This window comes from Embiotoca jacksoni, unplaced genomic scaffold (genome assembly GCF_022577435.1).
Source record: "Embiotoca jacksoni isolate LCO1_2020_lvr unplaced genomic scaffold, fEmbJac1.0.p SCAF_76, whole genome shotgun sequence".
NCBI classification, from domain to species: domain Eukaryota; kingdom Metazoa; phylum Chordata; class Actinopteri; family Embiotocidae; genus Embiotoca; species Embiotoca jacksoni.
The window spans coordinates 723227-742072 of record NW_027185432.1 but is presented as its reverse complement, the minus strand read 5'-3'; the positions used below and the strand labels follow the sequence as shown (position 1 = coordinate 742072).

Genomic DNA, 18846 nt, shown 5'->3' with positions numbered 1-18846 from the left:
ATTTTCACATTAAATGTTAACAGTAATAAATACCGGAAACACATGACAACAATCAATCCTACAAAATAAGACAGTAACAATACATTTAAAACCATACTTTTTACATTTATACAGTTGTTAAATGTTACACACTTAATGTCTTACTTTGGGAGGAGATCATTGATTTTATTTATTGCTAGGTTTCATTTTTAAACGTGTAACAGCCTCGTGGTTGGACTTAATACATTTGGGTTTGTGGATATAAAAATAATTATTAGATTGATAATGCACTGTTCTTTCATTTAATTACCTTTACATTAACTAAAACCAAAACAAATCTTTTTTTTAAGGTATAAAGTTAAATCACAGTCAATATTAATATATAAATGAATCTACTTCCATAATATTTTATGGGTACACTTTAAATTGACATACTTTTAAGTCAGAATTTCTTAAAAATCTGTGTATGATTTTAAATGTGACTTCCTTAATTTAATGATTGAGTAGATACTGATTAGTCTAGTCTACAGTCCAGATATTTTATATATATCTGTTCCAGGAAGTTACAACATTGAGAATAGTGAGAATATGTCTTTGAAATAAACTGGCAGATTTTGGAGATAGAAAGCATATCTGGCACACACACACACACACACACACACACAATGAAGATTGTAGAAAATGATCCACAGACAGCAGCAAAGAAGACAAGATTGATTTTCCACAGCTAGACTTTATTTCATGGACAATAGATGCAAACAAATGAATCCACAAATAAATGAACACAAAGAATGTGAAACTGTCCCCAGTGTCACTGACGGAAGAGCAGGTCTTCAACCTTCTCACTGGGACCCGTGATGGAGAAACGGAGGTGACAGCTGAAGATGTTTCCACCGTTCCTCATGAACACTTGAGGACGACGTGCACCTCATCAGAGTGAGAAAGTAAGTGGAGAGTATAGAGACTATGTACTAATCACATCAAGCCACACACTATACAGAGTCTTTTCCCTTATGATACAGGATACTGAAGATGGTCTCACTCTGGGGGGGGGGGGGGGGGGGGGGGGGGGGAACGACAGGCATAGTCTGACAACGAGCTTACTCAGCGTTTTCCTAAGAAACAGGGACAGTAACAGTTGTTGGTAGGCTACTTTGGTTTTTTTGCTTCCGTCTGCGTCGTGGCCTCCAGCTGGGACAGAAGAGTCAGGGCGGCTGGACGATGAGGAGGAGGGAGGTGTCGGATCAGTTAGCCTCTGGACTCCAGAGACCTGTGGGAGGAAAGACAGGATCAGGCTGCAGGCAACACTAACACGTGCAGTTGCTATCTCACACACACGATCAGTTATTAGTTCGACTTGTCTGCTCAGACGTTTCATGAAAAATCAGTTGAGGAGGAATCCTTGAAGAAAGACCTGGATCCATTCAGCAGGATCATGGACCGGGTGGGAGGGTGGCAGCAGCAGAGGGCTGTTACAGGGTTCATGAACACTCCCAGTAGGAACAGTAGGAACACAGTAGGAACAGTAGGAACACAGTAGCAACACAGCAGGAACACAGTCGGAACACATTAGGAACACAGTAGGAACACAGTAGGAACACAGTGGGAACACAGTGGGAACACAGTAGGAACAACATTAGGAACACAGTAGGAACACAGTGAGAACACATTAGGAACACAGTAGGAACACAGTGGGAACACAGCGGGAACACAGCGGGAACACAGTGGGAACACTGGGAACACAGCGGGAACACAGTAGGAACATGAACATGTGTCGAAGTTTTCCAAATATTCTCAGTCAGAAAAAGGTTTAGCACTGAGAAGACAGAAGACGTGCTGTTATTTCCTGTTGGTGTAAATTGAATAAGTGTGGATGGTGTGTGTATTAACTCCTGAACATCCTTGACACAACCAGGTGTGGTGCAGATTAACAAAGTGGTCTCACGAGTAGCTGGTGTGCTGCTGTCTCCTCCGGGCGCTCCTCATCTTCTCGAAGCGGGCCTCCATCTCCTCCAGGACCTTGGGGGTGTAGCGGACCACCAGCTTGACCGAGCCCTGGGCGGCCTTCAGCAGCTCCACGGCCTTCTCATGGTGCTCCCCCTCCACGCTCTGCACGACCCGACACAGCACAGGGATCAGAACACAGACGCAGCGGACCGGGTCGAAACCAGGTATCTGGAAATGTACGTCGGTCGGACTCACACACATCATTCAGCGGTTGCGCTGATCACGGATCTGATTATTCATACAACAGCACATTTATACTTCCAGTGTGATTGAAGTGTTTAAATCAATGCAGCTGATTTATCACGTTTAAAAAAATAAAAAAATAAAAAAAATTTATTTGATCTTTACTGCAATTTATTTTCAAACATCCAGCAAACAATTAATTCTATCGCATGCATTTAAATTTGGGGAAACACTAATATATATATATATATACACAGTGGGTACGAAAAGTATTCAGACCCCTTTAAATTTTTCAATCTTTGTTTCATTGCAGCCATTTGCTAAAATCAAAAAAGTTCATTTTATTTCTCATTAATGTACACTCAGCACCCCATCTTGACAGAAAAAAACTGAAATGTAGAAATTTGTGCAAATTTATTAAAAAAGAAAAACTGAAATATCACATGGTCATAAGTATTCAGACCCTTTGCTCAGTATTGAGGAGAAGCACCCTTTTGAGCTAGTACAGCCATGAGTCTTCTTGGGAATGATGCAACAAGCTTTTCACACCTGGATTTGGGGATCCTCTGCCATTCTTCCTTGCAGATCCTCTCCAGTTCCGTCAGGTTGGATGGTGAACGTTGGTGGACAGCCATTTTCAGGTCTCTCCAGAGATGCTCAATTGGGTTTAGGTCAGGGCTCTGGCTGGGCCAGTCAAGAATGGTCACAGAGTTGTTCCGAAGCCACTCCTATGTTATTTTAGCTGTGTGCTTAGGGTCATTGTCTTGTTGGAAGGTGAACCTTCGGCCCAGTCTGAGGTCCAGAGCACTCTGGAAGAGGTTTTCTTCCAGGATATCTCTGTACTTGGCCGCATTCATCTTTCCTTCAATTGCAACCAGTCGTCCTGTTCCTGCAGCTGAAAAACACCCCCATAGCATGATGCTGCCACCACCATGTTTCACTGTTGAGATTGTATTGGGCAGGTGATGAGCAGTGCCTGGTTTTCTCCACACATACCGCTTAGAATTAACGCCAAAAAGTTCAATCTTGGTCTCATCAGACCAGAGAATCTTATTTCTCATAGTCTGGGAGTCCTTCATGTGTTTTTTGGCAAACTCTATGCGGGCTTTCATATGTCTTGCACTGAGGAGAGGCTTCCGTGGCCCACTCTGCCCACTCTGCCATAAAGCCCCGACTGGTGGAGGGCTGCAGTGATAGTTGACTTTGTGGAACTTTCTCCCATCTCCCTACTGCATCTCTGGAGCTCAGCCACAGTGATCTTTGGGTTCTTCTTTACCTCTCTCACCAAGGCTCTTCTCCCACGATTGCTCAGTTTGGCTGGACGGCCAGGTCTAGGAAGAGTTCTGGTCGTCCCAAACTTCTTCCATTTAAGGATTATGGAGGCCACTGTGCTCTTAGGAACCTTGAGTGCTGCAGAAATTATTTTGTAACCTTGGCCAGATCTGTGCCTTGCCACAATTCTGTCTCTGAGCTCCTTGGACAGTTCCTTCGACCTCATGATTCTCATTTGCTCTGACATGCACTGTGAGCTGTAAGGTCTTATATAGACAGGTGTGTGCCTTTCCTAATCAAGCCCAATCAGTTTAATTAAACACAGCTGGACTCCAATGAAGGAGTAGAACCATCTCAAGGAGGATCAGAAGAAATGGACAGCATGTGAGTTAAATATGAGTGTCACAGCAAAGGATCTGAATACTTATGACCATGTGATATTTCAGTTTTTCTTTTTTAATAAATTTGCACAAATTTCTATATTTCTGTTTTTTTCTGTCAAGATGGGGTGCTGAGTGTACATTAATGAGAAATAAAATGAACTTTTTTGATTTTAGCAAATGGCTGCAATGAAACAAAGAGTGAAAAATTTAAAGGGGTCTGAATACTTTCCGTACCCACTGTATATGTGTAGACACACAGATTATATATACTGTTTCATATCTGACGATTAAAAGTAATTATTTAGTGTCGGTGCGGTTCTGTATTTGTCATCAGCCCGTCTGATCGTGCTCCCCGTGCAGGTGGAGTGTCCTCCCTGACTTCTCTCTGGACAGGACGATGTCTGAATGTATTCATGAATGCACAGTAAAATAAAGGTGTGTGAGTGTGTGCGTGTGGCTCCTTTGAACAGGTGTGTATTAGTTCCCGAACTGGGCCTGAACTCACCACTCCATTGACAGACAGAAGCTGGTCTCCTCTCTTCAGCCCCCCCTGGCGGTCGGCCACGCCCCCTGGGATGACTCTGGAGATGTAGATGGGGGAGTTCTGTTCTTTGCCCCCCATAATGTTGAAGCCCAGTCCCTCTTCTGTCTTGGGCAGCTCCACCACCCGTGGGTGGGCGTGGCCCTCGCTGGCTGCGAAGGCTGCCACAGTGGCCTGGTCAGGAAGGAAACGTACAAAGTTTAGTTCACATTTAAATGTTTGAGGTATGATTTCCAGCTCCATTCCCGCCTTTGCCACAGAAAGCTGGAGGGGAGGGAAGTTAAACTGGGAACAGGAAATCTCTGATTTATGTATCAATGCAACTAACGACCATCCCTTGAAAATGATCTGTTTTCAATTAAAACATGGTTGAATGTCTCTAAAATAGTTCCAGTACTCTTTAGTTGTTGATGATCTGGTTTGTAATACCTTGGCTGTGGCCTGAGCTCGCACCTCCGGTCCTCCAACAATGTCCAGAGTGTCATACAGCTGCTCGTATACCTGAAGGAGAGCAGAGCAGAAGGTGGTGGAGGGTACATCAGATACACAGGAACCAGGTGATGGACATCAGATACACAGGAACAGGAACCAGGTGATGGACATCAGATACACAGGAACCAGGTGATGAACATCAGATACACAGGAACAGGAACAAGGTGATGGACATCAGATACACAGGAACCAGGTGATGGACAGTACATCGCAATCATCACGAAGATATTTCAGTGACTTCATCATGAACCAGATTCCATTCAGCTCTCAGAAGGTTTAAATGAAACGTGGAACTAACGGACACTTAAAGGAAGAATTCATCAATTTAAGAAACCAGGTTACTTTCAAGAGTGAGATGAGAAACTGCTCCTGTAAGAGGAACAGCTGTCTGCTTCTGTCCAAAGTAAAAAGCGTGACAACAAAAGGCTGACTAGTGAAGTTAAACTGATTAATAATGTAGTCATTATTGAATTTATGAATTAAATAAATGATCCTTTTCTCCATGTATCAGCTGAAACAACTACAGTATGCTGTGAATGCTGGTTGTTTTATTTGACCTCTGGTAACCTCTGGGCTTTAAATTGATGATTTGTAATGAACTGAGTGTCTGCTGAACACACTAATCATCATCATCCTCCTCTGTCGTACCTCTCTGATGGCGGCACAGAATTTGCTCTGGAGGACTCTCTGCAGGGCCTGCAGCTTGGGAGGAGGAAGCTCTCCGGTCCGCTGCAGCCGGTCCAGCAGCTCGATCACCCTGCACACATCTGACACACACACACACACACACACACACACCGGGATTACACCGACGGGCTGTGTGCAGAAACCTCAGACCGTCATACGGCTGGACTTTATCTCATCTTTTAAATGTGTTGGCCGGATTAAGGTTCACCTTGATTATACAACTCAATTCCAGCAATAATTGAATTTAACTCTCAGTTACGTAGAGGATGCTGAGTAGCATCCATTAAATTAATAAAATTTAATTTAAACAGGAAGCTTGGTCATGACTCTAACACTATACCACACCGTGAACGGATTACGTCAGCGTGGATGCTCTTCGCTCCTCCTCCGTTCAAATTAACCTGCAAGGGATCTTTACGCCGCTTGGTCTCAGCTCTGCCGCGCTCGCGTCACATTTGCTGTCAAATCGACCTATTTCAGGCCCCCTTAAAAGTCTCAGTGATGATATGAAGCCCATCAAAGACACACATGATTGAACACGGCCACACAGCTGAGCACGTTCACCTCCAAGGACGTCAATCACCTGCTTGAACTACCGCTGTGACGTTTCCTGAGGGACAGAAGCACGCGCACGGGGAGGAGGCGGGGCTGTGGACTCATGGAAGTCAGAGCCAAACAGTAATGTTTCCATCCCTGGGAGATGAAATATGAACATACGGTGCAGAACTGTCTCCCTCGCTGTAAACCACAGCCCGGTGTCCTCCCGTCTTCCTGCGGGCGGTACTTACCTCGTTCCAGGCAGAGCGGCTCCGTCATGGCCGCCATGTCGGCCTCCTTAGCGGGGTGGTAGTATGAGGACATCATCGTCCGGGCGGATCCTCCGACAAACTGTTTCAGCTCTAAATGTGGTTCACAGCGAAGCCTGGTCCATCTGTCATGAAGACATGGTCCGCCGACTAACTGTGGGTGGAGGACGGGGTGGGTGGAGGACGGAGCTGATGGGAGGACCAGGCGGTAAAACCTGACGCAGCTTCAGCAGCACGTGACTATAACAGCTTCAGCATCCTGTACGGACTCACAGCACTCCTACTGTACACATTAAACAGAGACTTTCATATAATCATTTATTATCAGGTTAGAATTTAAAATGAACTCTTTATAGCAAAAATAAACACAAAGGTAACATTTTAAATTAATCACTTTTATCTGATATTGTATTTAAAGTGTTATTGTTGCCGTTGTTTCCATATTTTAATACAGACTGCAGTATTTCTTGTTTGATCTCATTACTGATGGGAGGAAACTTAATTGCAATTACAACTGTATAATTATGGAACTAATGTGACATTAATAAATAATGTCTTTTGTGATGTTGTCCAGGAGTGTTTTATACTGTTAAAGAATTGTTAACATTAAAAACCTCCCCCACCACCCCCCCAAAGTCAAGAAAAGAGCAGAGATCTGCGGCTTTAAGTCACATCTTTATTAAAACGACCCTGCAAATCTAACATACAAACAGCAGATATAATTAAAAAATAATTCCAGAGTGAAGAAACAGAATTGCCCTCAATTGTCACAACACTACATTTCCTTCAATTTCACATACAAAAGAAACTGGAACATGGGTCCGAATGAACATATAATCTACAGTAATTGCTTTATGGATCTGGAAATGAAAGACCTACCATCTCAAAAGTAACCAGTCTTTGTTTGTAAGAGGGACAGTGTGGACCGGATGTAGTGGGATTGTATGAGGTCCTTGTCTGTAGTCGTGGTTCTCCTTGCAGCAGATAGGGGGCAGCGTGTCCTCCGTTTGGAGGAGCAGAGGTGGAGCCATGTACCCAACAACAAAACATCTTCACCACCTAGCTGAAGGCTTTACACCCCTCTTCACAGCCACCAGACTCCCTTTACAAAAACACTCCTTTCACCACACATGGTCTCCGCTTCCTCCTCTGGTCAGTCTGTGGTACTGCAGGACTCTGGCATCCCTCTGGATCTGATGGAGGCAGCGGGAGACCAGAACACCTCAGAGTCTGGAGGCTCTGCAGAGAGCAGAGATGGAGGGAACTGCTGCCCTTCCCCGTTGGATGAAAACATGCTGCATCTTTTTGAAGTGGTTGAAGTGTGTTTTGTTGCTAACTCCGCCTACAACCCCCCCCTTCCAATTGGCTTTCATGCTGCTCCAGCCGCAGGGTTCTCTAAAACTCCCATCTCCTGCAAGTGGCTCCACTAACTATCACACAGTAACCTCACACAACCCCACTTCAAAACATCCCAACTGTCCCTTTAAAGTTCATCCCATCTCATACTATGACTACGGTCATCTGAAACATTGAGTGGCACGGATTAGTCGGGCAACGCAGGAAATCTGCCACTGCAGGGAGATCAGATCTGTTGGACGCGTGCAGTGACACCGAACTGAATGTTTGACCAGGAGTGACAGGAAAGCTAGTTACATGTTTGATACTCAGGGAGTCCTGAAGTCATGAAGGCCTTGACAGGAAGTGAAGAGCCAATGAAACGAGGGATGTACAGGTGGGAGGGGCCATCAGTACTCGTCTCCCGGCGGCTCTATCTTGAAGCCGTTCTCACTGGAGCCGTAGCCGTCGGCCGATGGGACAGACTGCTGGTCCATCATCATGCCGTCCTGACTGTACTCCTCCATGTGAGGCGGCGCTCCTCCGTCCTCCTCATTGCCCAGGTCGTCCTGAGGGCCCATGTCGTCTCGCAGGGAGCCGTGGCGCTCCTCCCGGCGCTCCCCCCTGTCTCTCTCCCCGCGCTCCCTCTTGTGCTCCCTGTCTCGGTCCCGGTCGCCCCTGCGTCTGTCTCTGTCCCTGTGGCTGCGTCTTCTGTCCCTGTCCCTGTCCCGCTCCCTGTCCCTGTCTCTGCGCTCCTCCACGCCCTCCCCTGCCTCTCCTTCGTGTTCCTCCAGCATCCTCTCGCCGCCCTCCGGGGGCCCGTCTCCCTGGCCAACCTCCTCCCCGTCAAGCCCCTTACCTCGCTCCCTGTCTCTCTTACGATCGCGGCTCCTGCTCCTCCTCTTCCGGTCTCGACTCCTCTCCCTACTCCTGCTGCTGTCTCCTCCTCCTCCTCCTCCTGTCCCTGTTGCCACTGCCGCAGCCGCCGCCCCCCCCCCCACGTTCCCTCTCTCGCTCACGACGCCGGTTACTAATGCCGCCGTCCTCTGCGGCAACGACCGGTCTTTCCCTCTCCCTCTCTCGGGACCGGGTGCGTCTGCGCCGCTCGCGGGACCGGGACCTCCGGCGTTCCCTGTCCTTGTCCCGGTCGCGCTCCCGGCTGCGCTCCCTCCGTTCCGGGCGCTCACGTTCACTGCGGGACAACCAGAGCAGAGTCAGCACTGTCGCATGAAGCCGAACACAGTTTTACACCAAACGAGTCTTGAAGTGAAAGAGCTCACCCCCCCCCGAGAGGACGTTCGTCGTAGCGGGATGCATCGTCTCGTCCAGAGTGCTTGATATTGACATCGGCTCCTCCTCGCCTCGTGCCGCCCAATCCTCCTCCTGCACCGAGAACATGAGAGAGGGTTAATCGTGTGTCGAGTCGTGCTGCTATGATGCAATAACCGAGTGTTCAGTCTGTTGGGTGGCTGCTGAGCTAGAGATTTAAAAAGCAGCGAAAAGCTCCAATTTATGAAAATGTTTTGACGAGAGCCGGCGCTGCTCATCTGAACCCCCCCCCCTGAGATCTTCACATCCACACTGCTGGACCGATAGATGGGGAATTCCACGATGCATGGGCCTCCCAGCGTTCACGTGATGTCAGAGAATATATAACCTCCCATGATGCACTGGGCTTGTCTGTCTGTTCCATCCGTCCATCAAATAGATTATAGATAGATATATCTCTATTTATATATATATAGTGGTGTGAAAAAGTGTTTGCCCCCTTCCTAATTTCCAATTTTTTTTGCATGTCTGTCGCACTTAAATGTTTCAGATCATCAAACAAATTTAAATATTAGTCAAAGATAACACAAGTAAACACAAAATGCAGTTTTTAAATGAAGGTTTTTATTATTAAGGGAGAAAAAAAAAAATCCAAACCCACATGGCCCTGTGTGAAAAAGTGTTTGCCCCCTCCTGTTAAAACATAACTTAACTGTGGTTTATCACACCTGAGTTCAATTTCTCTAGCCACACCCAGACCTGATTACTGCCACACCTGTTCTCAATCAAGAAATCACTTAAATGGGACCTGCCTGACAAAGTGAAGTAGACCAAAAGATCCTCAAAAGATAGACATCATGCCGAGATCCAAAGAAAGTAATTGAGATCTATCAGTCTGGAAAAGGTTCTAAAGCCATTTCTAAAGCTTTGGGACTCCAGCAAACCACAGTGAGAGCCATTATCCACAAATGGAGAAAACATGGAACAGTGGTGAACCTTCACAGGAGTGGCCGGCCGACCAAAATTACCCCAAGAGCGCAGCGACGACTCATCCGAGAGGTCACAAAAGATCTCACAACATCCAAAGAACTGCAGGCCTCACTTGCCTCAGTTAAGGTCAGTGTTCATGACTCCACCATAAGAAAGAGACTCAGCAAAAATGGCCTGTATGGCAGAGTTCCAAGACCAAAACCACCGCTGAGCAAAAAGAACATTAAGGCTCGTCTCATTTTTGCCAGAAAACATCTTGATGAGCCCCAAGACTTTTGGGAAAATACTCTGTGGACTGACGAGACAAAAGTTGAACTTTTTGGAAGGCGTGTTCCCATTACATCTGGCGTAAAAGTAACACCGCATGTCAGAAAAAGAACATCATGCCAACAGTAAAATATGGTGGTGGTAGTGTGATGGTATGGGGCTGTTTTGCTGCTTCAGGAAAGTGGAAGACTTGCTGTGATAAATGGAACCATGAATTCTACTGTCTACCAAAAAATCCTGAAGGAGAATGTCCGGCCATCTGTTCGTGACCTCAAGCTGAAGCCAACTTGGGTTCTGCAGCAGGACAATGATCCAAAACACACCAGCAAGTCCACCTCTGAATGGCTGAAGAAAAACAAAATTAAGACTTTGGAGTGGCCTAGTCAAAGTCCTGACCTGAATCCTATTGAGATGCTGTGGCATGACCTTAAAAAGGCGGTTCGTGCTGGAATACCCTCCAATGTGGCTGAATTACAACAACTCTGTAAAGATGAGTCGGCCAAAATTCCTCCACAGCTGTAAAAGACTCATTGCAAGTTATCACAAACGCTTGATTTCAGTTGTTGCTGCTAAGGGTGGCCCAACCAGTTATTAGGTTTAGGGGGCAAACACTTTTTCACACAGGGCCATGTGGGTTTGGATTGTTTTTCTCCCTTAATAATAAAAACCTTCATTTAAAAACTGTATTTTGTGTTTACTTGTTATCTTTGACTAATATTTAAATTTGTTTGATGATCTGAAACATTTAAGTGACAAACATGCAAAAAAAATAAGAAATCAGGAAGGGGGCAAACACTTTTTCACACCACTGTGTGTGTGTGTGTGTGTATTTTATATATATATATGAGAGAGATAGATAGATATATAGGTAAGAGCAGCTGACCGAGCCGGCGGGGATGCCATCCTTTGACAGTGCGTCCTCGCTCCACGTCCACCAACACCCGTCTGCCGTCAATCTTCTTCCCGTCGGCGTGCTTGTAGGCGGCTGGAGAGGAGGAACGGGGAGAGGGAAGACGGAGGTGAAACGGGAGCACGACTGCACCACGGTGGCCAAGGAAACAAACAGTGCATTTCTCATACTGACCAGGAGCAGGTAAGGAGAGGTGGCTGCTCTCTGGGTAAAAGCCGAAGGATAATGGGAGCAGACTTCCTTCCACCCGATGAGTGATTGATACGTTTTATACCATTTAAAACACCGCGGTCCACTAAAAATCACAGCTCTGATATGTTGGGAGCCAGTTGTAATGTTTTAAAGACGGCTGTAGCAGTCCTGTTTGAATCACTTCAGGCTGGGCTTCTTCCAATATAATATATAATATTTAACTGTTTGCTAGGATTTCCGGATTGTAGGTTTTTTTTTAGGTTTAGTCAGCGATGATGTCTTGATGGATCCGTACTGACACCGACCAGCCAAACAACTGACTGTTCTATCATCAGGTTCCCTTGTGTGCTGATGAACTCGGGTCCATCAGGAATAGTCCAACTGGTGCTGATGGGAACCCACCTGAACCGAGACCACCTGCAGAGGAGGGTCTCTGTGCAGACACACTCTGCTTGTGGCTGGTTTGCAGTTTCAAAGCAAACAAACCAGAAGATCTGATGACATCAGATGTGATTTCGTAATATAAAAATACTAATAAATACATCTGCTGATTTTGAAATTCGTTTAGGAAGCTAGCTGATCTATATAATCCATGTTTATTAATTTATATATGCATGTATATGTGTATACATGTATATATATAAAAATAATTTGGTAACCACGGTATGCATGTGAGCGCCAGTATTTTCCCCGAGCAAAAGTTAAAAGTTGGTAAAACTGCTGTGCTTTCTTCTTGCACTGTCAGTGTTAAGTCCATTAAAGGTGTGATCCAACCGCATGTGACAGCACTGAACGCTGCTTAATTGTTCGAGAAACCTCAAATACTGAGCAATTTTTTTTTTAACTTTTTTTTTTTTTTTTTTTTTAATCCTTCAAATGAGGCTCGGGGGTTAATAATAATAATTTAAAAAAAACCTCTTCATTACTGCTTTACACAGACTGTAGTCACTACAGAAGAGGCCGTGTGAAAGGTTCTGCTTCATATGTGGATAAATAGAGGTTTCATGGAGACATCGTCTTAAATCGGTATTTATTTACTTTAACACGACCAGCTGTTATCAACATCACAGAATCATATCTGCAGCTCGTACAGAGTCCTGAGGTTTGAACTGGACCACTGACTCGGTTATCGTTCTCATCACTGGTTAAATTAATCTTCCACTCTTCAACAGGTGTCTCTGGAAACCTTTTCCACACCGACAGAGTCACCAGCCCCCCCCCCCCCATACCACCCTACAGGCTGGGGTCCATTCTGTATGATGGGGGACTCTCCAGGCGGCCCATCCTGACTGCACCACTGCTGTGGTGTGACGATCCCTGAGGGTGAACCATTGGAGGGCCTTACCAAAACCCATCAGTCATAGCATACATAGTCCGGGGGGGCCTTACCAAACTCCCTTCCCCTACACAAGGTCAGGTGATGGTAGTGCTGGGCAGTACACCTCTAAAATAGGAAAGTTCAATGCGGTAACAAACGCTGTGGTTGATTGTTGGACTGAGCTGAAGTTATATCCTGCCAAGGCGCCTGTGTGGCGTGTATGCGGGGGACTCCTAAGAACTCGCATCCAACTCTCTGTAACAGGCTGAAACGCTGCGGACCACTGATCATGCTAACAACTAGAAATGACACTGCAGCAGAGCTGGAGGTGGAGACACCAACACGTAATCAGGTTCTCTCTGGATTGGGCAGATTTGAGCATATAAAAGGAAGAAAACTAGTCTTTACTCCACTATTGTGATATCTACATGACATAATAATGCCATAAAGAAATGTATTAAGAAATATCGTAACATACTGTCGAACCGGCAGAATCTTTCAAAACATACATGTTTTTTGGTCACATTTATATTTTAGGTCATTAATATTGTCGGTCACATATGTATTGTTGTTCATGTTTGTATGGTTGGTCATGTATACATCTTTGGTCATATATATGTATCGCTGGTCATATACATGTATCGTTGGTCATATATATGTATCGTTGGTCATAAATACGTATCGTTGGTCATAAATATGTATCGTTGGTCATATACATGTATAGTTGGTCATATATATATTGTTGGTCATACCACCCAGCACTAGTTGATAGTCTTACCATACCCTCTCACTGTCTGCCCCGTCTCAGAACCTTACCAAAGCAGCTCGGCACCAGAACACCGTCACAACACCTCTACTGGGGGCCTTACCACTCCCCCTCCACTTCCTGTAGTCACTATGACAACAAGCCATCCAATGATAGGGGCTTACCAAACCCCTACCAGGGCTACCAAAACTGACCAACTGAAAAACAAACAAAAACAAAAACAAAAAACAACAACAAAAAACAAAAACACAAACAAAGAAAAAACAAAAACAAAACATTGGGCTTCCTTGTTTAGAGGAGTTGCCTTATCACAACCCTTAGCCACTGAGAGGAACTTCTACTGACAGTTGAATGTGTTCCTCGCTAACATGTCTGGAAACATGAACTCGGTCAGTAACTGATTCTCTTGACGTATTTAATGTAGGAGCTAGTGAACTAACTGTTGTTATGAATGAATCTGTGCAGCTACATTCATGATTAACTGCCTGGTTATGTAGCACATAATGTATGGATATCCCATTTAGCAGAATTACCAAGGGAATCCCCTCACCTGCCTTTTTCATTAAAGCCAGCTCAGACTTCTTTTTAATCAAACGGGCTCCGGGTGACATTAAACTAACGAGGCTCTCCAACCTGACGGCCTCTCAAAGTCTGGACAGACAAGCAGATCACTGGACCTCCTGGAAGTCACAATACTTATTCAACAACCATGTTTGTTTCTCTATTTGAGAACAGTAAATTAACCTATATAAATTGAAACTACGAGTGAGTCTTTGGTCTGACTAGTTTTAAACATAAGTATGGTTTTTGATATTTGTATATGGTCAAACATCTTTCCGAGGAGACATTTTAACTCATCAGAAAGATTGAAGACTGCGTCCTTCGTTCTCCGACAAGCAGCTTCGAAATCAGCCCATCTTTAGGCGTCAATCTAAACGGTAACAATACACCTGGACTTCTTGTTCACGGACCGCGTGTCCCTCCGCAGGCTCAGTCTGTGTACACCATGAGCCTGCTAACCTGAGGTGGCTTTAACGTGAAGGGCAGAGTGATCGGGGAAACGTTGCGTAGACTAGCGGTCAGGGGTGCGTTCAATGGTCAAAGCCTAAGATCCAAGCAGCAGTAGCTGCACTGAGAGCTCCTTCGGGCCTGCAAGAAGGCGCTTTACCCATTGAACGTAGCTCCTCTTCCCTATGTAGGAGATGGAGGGTGGAAAGAAATCTTACCCATCATACAAACCCATTATACCAACCATATACTGAGCTGTGGTAGTAGGGTGTAGATGTATCATAACCATCATCATCTGCCAGCCAGCTCTGATCAATAGCCATCACAGATTGGCGGCTGCAGTGGCAATGAGAACAACACACAATTAATATACTGTTTAGCCCCACATCCCCCCTCAGTCCATCCCCTGCTGTGATTCAGCAACTCTGGTCTTGAAGAGCTGATCGCACTGATATCCCTGAATGGCATCATGGAGTTAGATGGCACCATTCAATTGTCTAAAAGAGACAGCATTTCACTGTGGCATCACCACCAGCTTCACATCTGTCACTACGGTGGTGAGCCGAACTCATTTCACCATGACCAGGGTTGAAGACCACCAATACACACTTAAGAGAAACTACGTGGACACCTAAGCATACAGAAGATGGTATAAAAAAAAAGAGAAAGAAAAACAACCCCCGTTGGATGCTGGGCGACCAGTCTGACCTCGTGCTTACCATTCACAGTCCGACCAGGAGAGCTGCTGTTCCACAGAGCTACAACTCCTAACAGCTCAAAGACAATGTGCCCTTTGACAGGCAGAGATGTTCAGCATCACACAGGAAACACACACGGCTACCTCGCGCTCACCCCATGATGCCCCAAATCAAAGCAGCACTTCCCCTCCTACACCATACTATTAGTCGACTGATGACACCCATCAAACACACACACTCACTCTCGCACACCTCTCTCAACATGCAGACTGTACATCTAGTAGTCTGAACCATCAGTTCTCTCACTAACCCCAGTGTTAGAGGAAGCTCCCTCCCCTCCCCCACATAATAATAATAATAATAATAATAATAATAATAATACTAATACTAATTACAGAACTCTGCATGCAGAACAGAGGAAGGGTGTTCAACTGATGATGTCACACTTCATGAGTATATAAAGAGGGTTTTGACTTCATGTTGCGTGTCGGTACTCACAGTGCATGTCCCGCTCATGTTCATACTCAATGAAGGCATAGCCCCGAGGCTTCCCCGTCCTCTTGTTGTACACGATGTAGATCTGGAGAGGAGACGGAGGGACACACGGGGTTGGTTGGGATGTCATCAGCTGTCTGTGTGTGTGTGTGTGTGTGTGTGTGTGTGTGTGTGTGTGTGTGTGTGTGTGTGTGTGTGTGTGTAACACAGTGCCATGTAATTTAAAACCACCAATCAGATAAATTCAATCAGGTCAGTTGTGCTGCAAAGTTCTATTTTCTTTCATTGTTCAGTCTCTTCAGGACACCAAGATGCCTGATAATCAACGCAAATTCAAGCAAATTCCGCAATATTTGAGGGAGCTTGCAATTTTTTGTAAATTCACACTTGTTTTTCTGCAAAAAATGGCGTCGTCGGAAGATGTGTTGAAAGTATAAACGGCATAAAGTAAGTCTTTTCAAACAATACTGGCTTTATTAACAAAAAAATAACTAAATTTTAAAATTAAAATAACTACTATATTACAGTCACCGACTGCTCTGTAAAGCTGTCACTTTTAGCAGGTTTTTGTAACTTTTAGCCTCATAGTTTTAAAAGTTCAATAAATAAAAAAAATAAAAAAGATTGGAACTAAAATATTTCTGTGATGTGCAGGATGGTTATTATCACACGTATTATTTCATCAAGTCAGGCTTAGAAAAAAAAATGTCTTTCTTGACTGGCAATTATTTTTTTGGGAATTTCCGCAATTTTCCACAAAAAAAACCTCCCTTAAAAGTCATGCAAGAAATGACACCAACATTGTGAGGAAATCTGCCGTAAAATCTAACTTTTCAATCGCAACAATCCCAAATAAACTGGAGGGACGGATTATTTCTCCATGAGTTTGTTACTTGGGGTGCAGTGTTCAGTGTACGCCATTAACTTTCAACCAAAATGTTCCATTAGCACAAAAACATGCCGTTCAAGGTGTTAAATTCAAATCAATGAAGAACATCATATCTTTACGGTTTCTTATCTGTTGCTTCTTTAGTGTCCTTTGGGTTTCAGAGTGTTTCAGAACATTCAGAGTTCAGTCTGTAAACACGTGAAGAGGTTTAGAGACATAAAACAGCAGCTGAACTCACCCGTTTGATGGGGCCGTAGACCTCAAACTCACGGCGAAGCTTGGACTCTGTGGTGTCGTAGTTCTGCAGCACACAGAGAAAAATACTCGTCAACACAAAGAGCCAGAACATTTTCTTCATCCGCGGACCGGATGTTAGAACATTTGAAACGTAGGATTGCAGGCATACTAACCACTCGAGCCACGAACAGAGTCTTGAAGGCGTCTCCTTGTGCGTTGGGGTCATTATGAGGGTCCCCTGGTGTCATGGAAACAGGAGAGCGGGATTAGTCTCATCCACTAAAAACCATCCACGGTGAAAAGAGGTGGATAATGTCGCACACTTACAAAGCTTGAGTTCTGTCTCCACGACGGCTTGCCTCCTCTCGATCTTCTCTCTCCTCTGCAGAAAAAAAAAAGACGAGCAGGAAACAGTCAGTCAGATGGAGATCTCTGCGCTCGTAATGATACGAGGTTTTGGTTCTGAACACGCTACCGTCCTATTGTCAACCTCTCCTGAATCCAGTATCGTTTAACTGAAGTTAAAACACGACGTGGTTCAGAGCTTTGGGGTATTTTAGTGTCATAAGTGCATCTGAGACCGAGAGGGAGCTGGTCAGCTGAGAGAAAGACAACCTGCTGTAAACACCGAGATCTCAGTGGTTCAGTCTCATTAAAGTCATCCAACACTCACTGAGGTGTTCTGTTCTTAAATCCTAAATAACCCAAAGGAACATCACTGGACTGTGTTTGTGTATACATGTCCATATACATCTCTATATACTCCTTTATAAGGCATCAGTCTGACAGGAAGTACGTCAGAGGAACTTGAAGGTGAAGCATCACACCTTTCTCTCCAGACGCTCCTCGCGGGTCTCTGCCCGTGTGGGTGGGGGGGCATCTCTGGGGTCCTGAAACAAAGAGCGGTATTAAAAGAGAGAAATATGACTACATAGGGAGGACAGATGAAGATGAACGTGAAGATAAAAGATGAAAGATGATAATTAAAGGTGTCCCGTCACCTCGAAGTGCCTGATAAACGGCGCGATGCCGCTGTACGGCTGGTTGTGGTGCTTCTCGTGCGGCAGTTTCTCCAGCTGCGGCAGGAAGGGGATCGGGTCCCGCGGCGCAAACAGCGCCAGCAGGTTCGGCGGCAGAAACTGCGTCATTTTTCACCTAATTAAACAATAACGTGTCTAATTAGTTCATAATTCATATCTATGTTGCCAATAAAGAGAGAGAGAGGGGGGGGAGAGGGGGAGAGAGAGAGAGAGAGAGAGAGAGAGGGTGGCAGCACAAGGAGCGGAAGTTCGCAGCAGTTAGCATGCTATGCTAAATCGTTGTGTTCACGACTCCCCAGAAATCACGCTGTTCGTTTCTTCACTTGGTCAAACATCCCAACTTTAAACACAGAGAGAGTGAAAGTCACAGGTGGAAGAATTACCGTTTTCACTCTAGCTGAAACCTCCAAATCACCCGACGCTAGTTTAGCGTTCAACTTTAATGGAGCCCTTTACATTAGCCGCCGAGCTAACGGTGCTAACAAGAGGCTAAGAACAGGAGGCTTACCTTTTCTCCTCCAGGGTTCGGCGACCTTCACACCATGGACCACAGGAGGCAGCGGCGGTGGATGCAGGTCTCCTGGACCACGGTACTGCAGCAGCTGTGGACCAACAGGGATTAAAGTAAAATAGTTCGGGGCTCCAACAACGTGCAGCTACCAGCTAGTCAATGTGTGCGGGCCAGGTGCCTGGTCCGTCTAAACTAAAATGGCGGGCTGCCGTAAAACGATGACAAGTGTTGTAAATCGGAGCGGGCGGTGACTATGGCGTGAACGCCTTTTCGCGGGGACAGATAAGAGTATATTCTTCTTTGACTATATCATATAGAATATATAGATATATTTAAATACAATTTAGCTTCAAATCTTTAGTTATAAAATATAATGGATTTTAAATATAATAGTTATCAAATATAATTCAATACAAACACAGCTTCGGTTCAAACACATTAATTAAAAAAAGTGTCCACAACCACGCAGATTATCATAATAATAATAATAATAATAATAATAATAATAATAGTTATCGTACCAGACTTTTATCCTAACATACAGGATTTATCCAATAATCATGAGAACATA

General features: G+C 45.0%; 2 protein-coding genes across 2 annotated transcripts; both read right to left on the bottom strand.

Moving 5' to 3' along the window:
- Nucleotides 1-692: 692 nt before the first annotated feature.
- On the bottom strand, nucleotides 693-6587 carry lin7b (lin-7 homolog B (C. elegans)). Its single transcript, XM_069177694.1, has 6 exons — nucleotides 6333-6587; nucleotides 5506-5624; nucleotides 4795-4866; nucleotides 4330-4539; nucleotides 1925-2088; nucleotides 693-1249 (listed from the first exon to the last, which is right to left on the bottom strand). Exons 1-6 carry the CDS (start codon nucleotides 6406-6408, stop codon nucleotides 1228-1230), a joined length of 663 nt encoding a protein of 220 aa, XP_069033795.1. The 5' UTR covers nucleotides 6409-6587; the 3' UTR covers nucleotides 693-1227.
- Nucleotides 6588-7006: 419 nt separating this feature from the next.
- On the bottom strand, nucleotides 7007-18457 carry snrnp70 (small nuclear ribonucleoprotein 70 (U1)). The gene is made up of 11 exons (XM_069177633.1): nucleotides 18273-18457; nucleotides 17726-17879; nucleotides 17552-17614; nucleotides 17052-17106; nucleotides 16898-16962; nucleotides 16726-16788; nucleotides 15602-15683; nucleotides 11095-11196; nucleotides 8966-9068; nucleotides 8660-8877; nucleotides 7007-8628 (listed from the first exon to the last, which is right to left on the bottom strand). Exons 2-11 carry the CDS (start codon nucleotides 17870-17872, stop codon nucleotides 8096-8098), a joined length of 1431 nt encoding a protein of 476 aa, XP_069033734.1. The 5' UTR covers nucleotides 17873-17879; nucleotides 18273-18457; the 3' UTR covers nucleotides 7007-8095.
- Nucleotides 18458-18846: the final 389 nt, after the last annotated feature.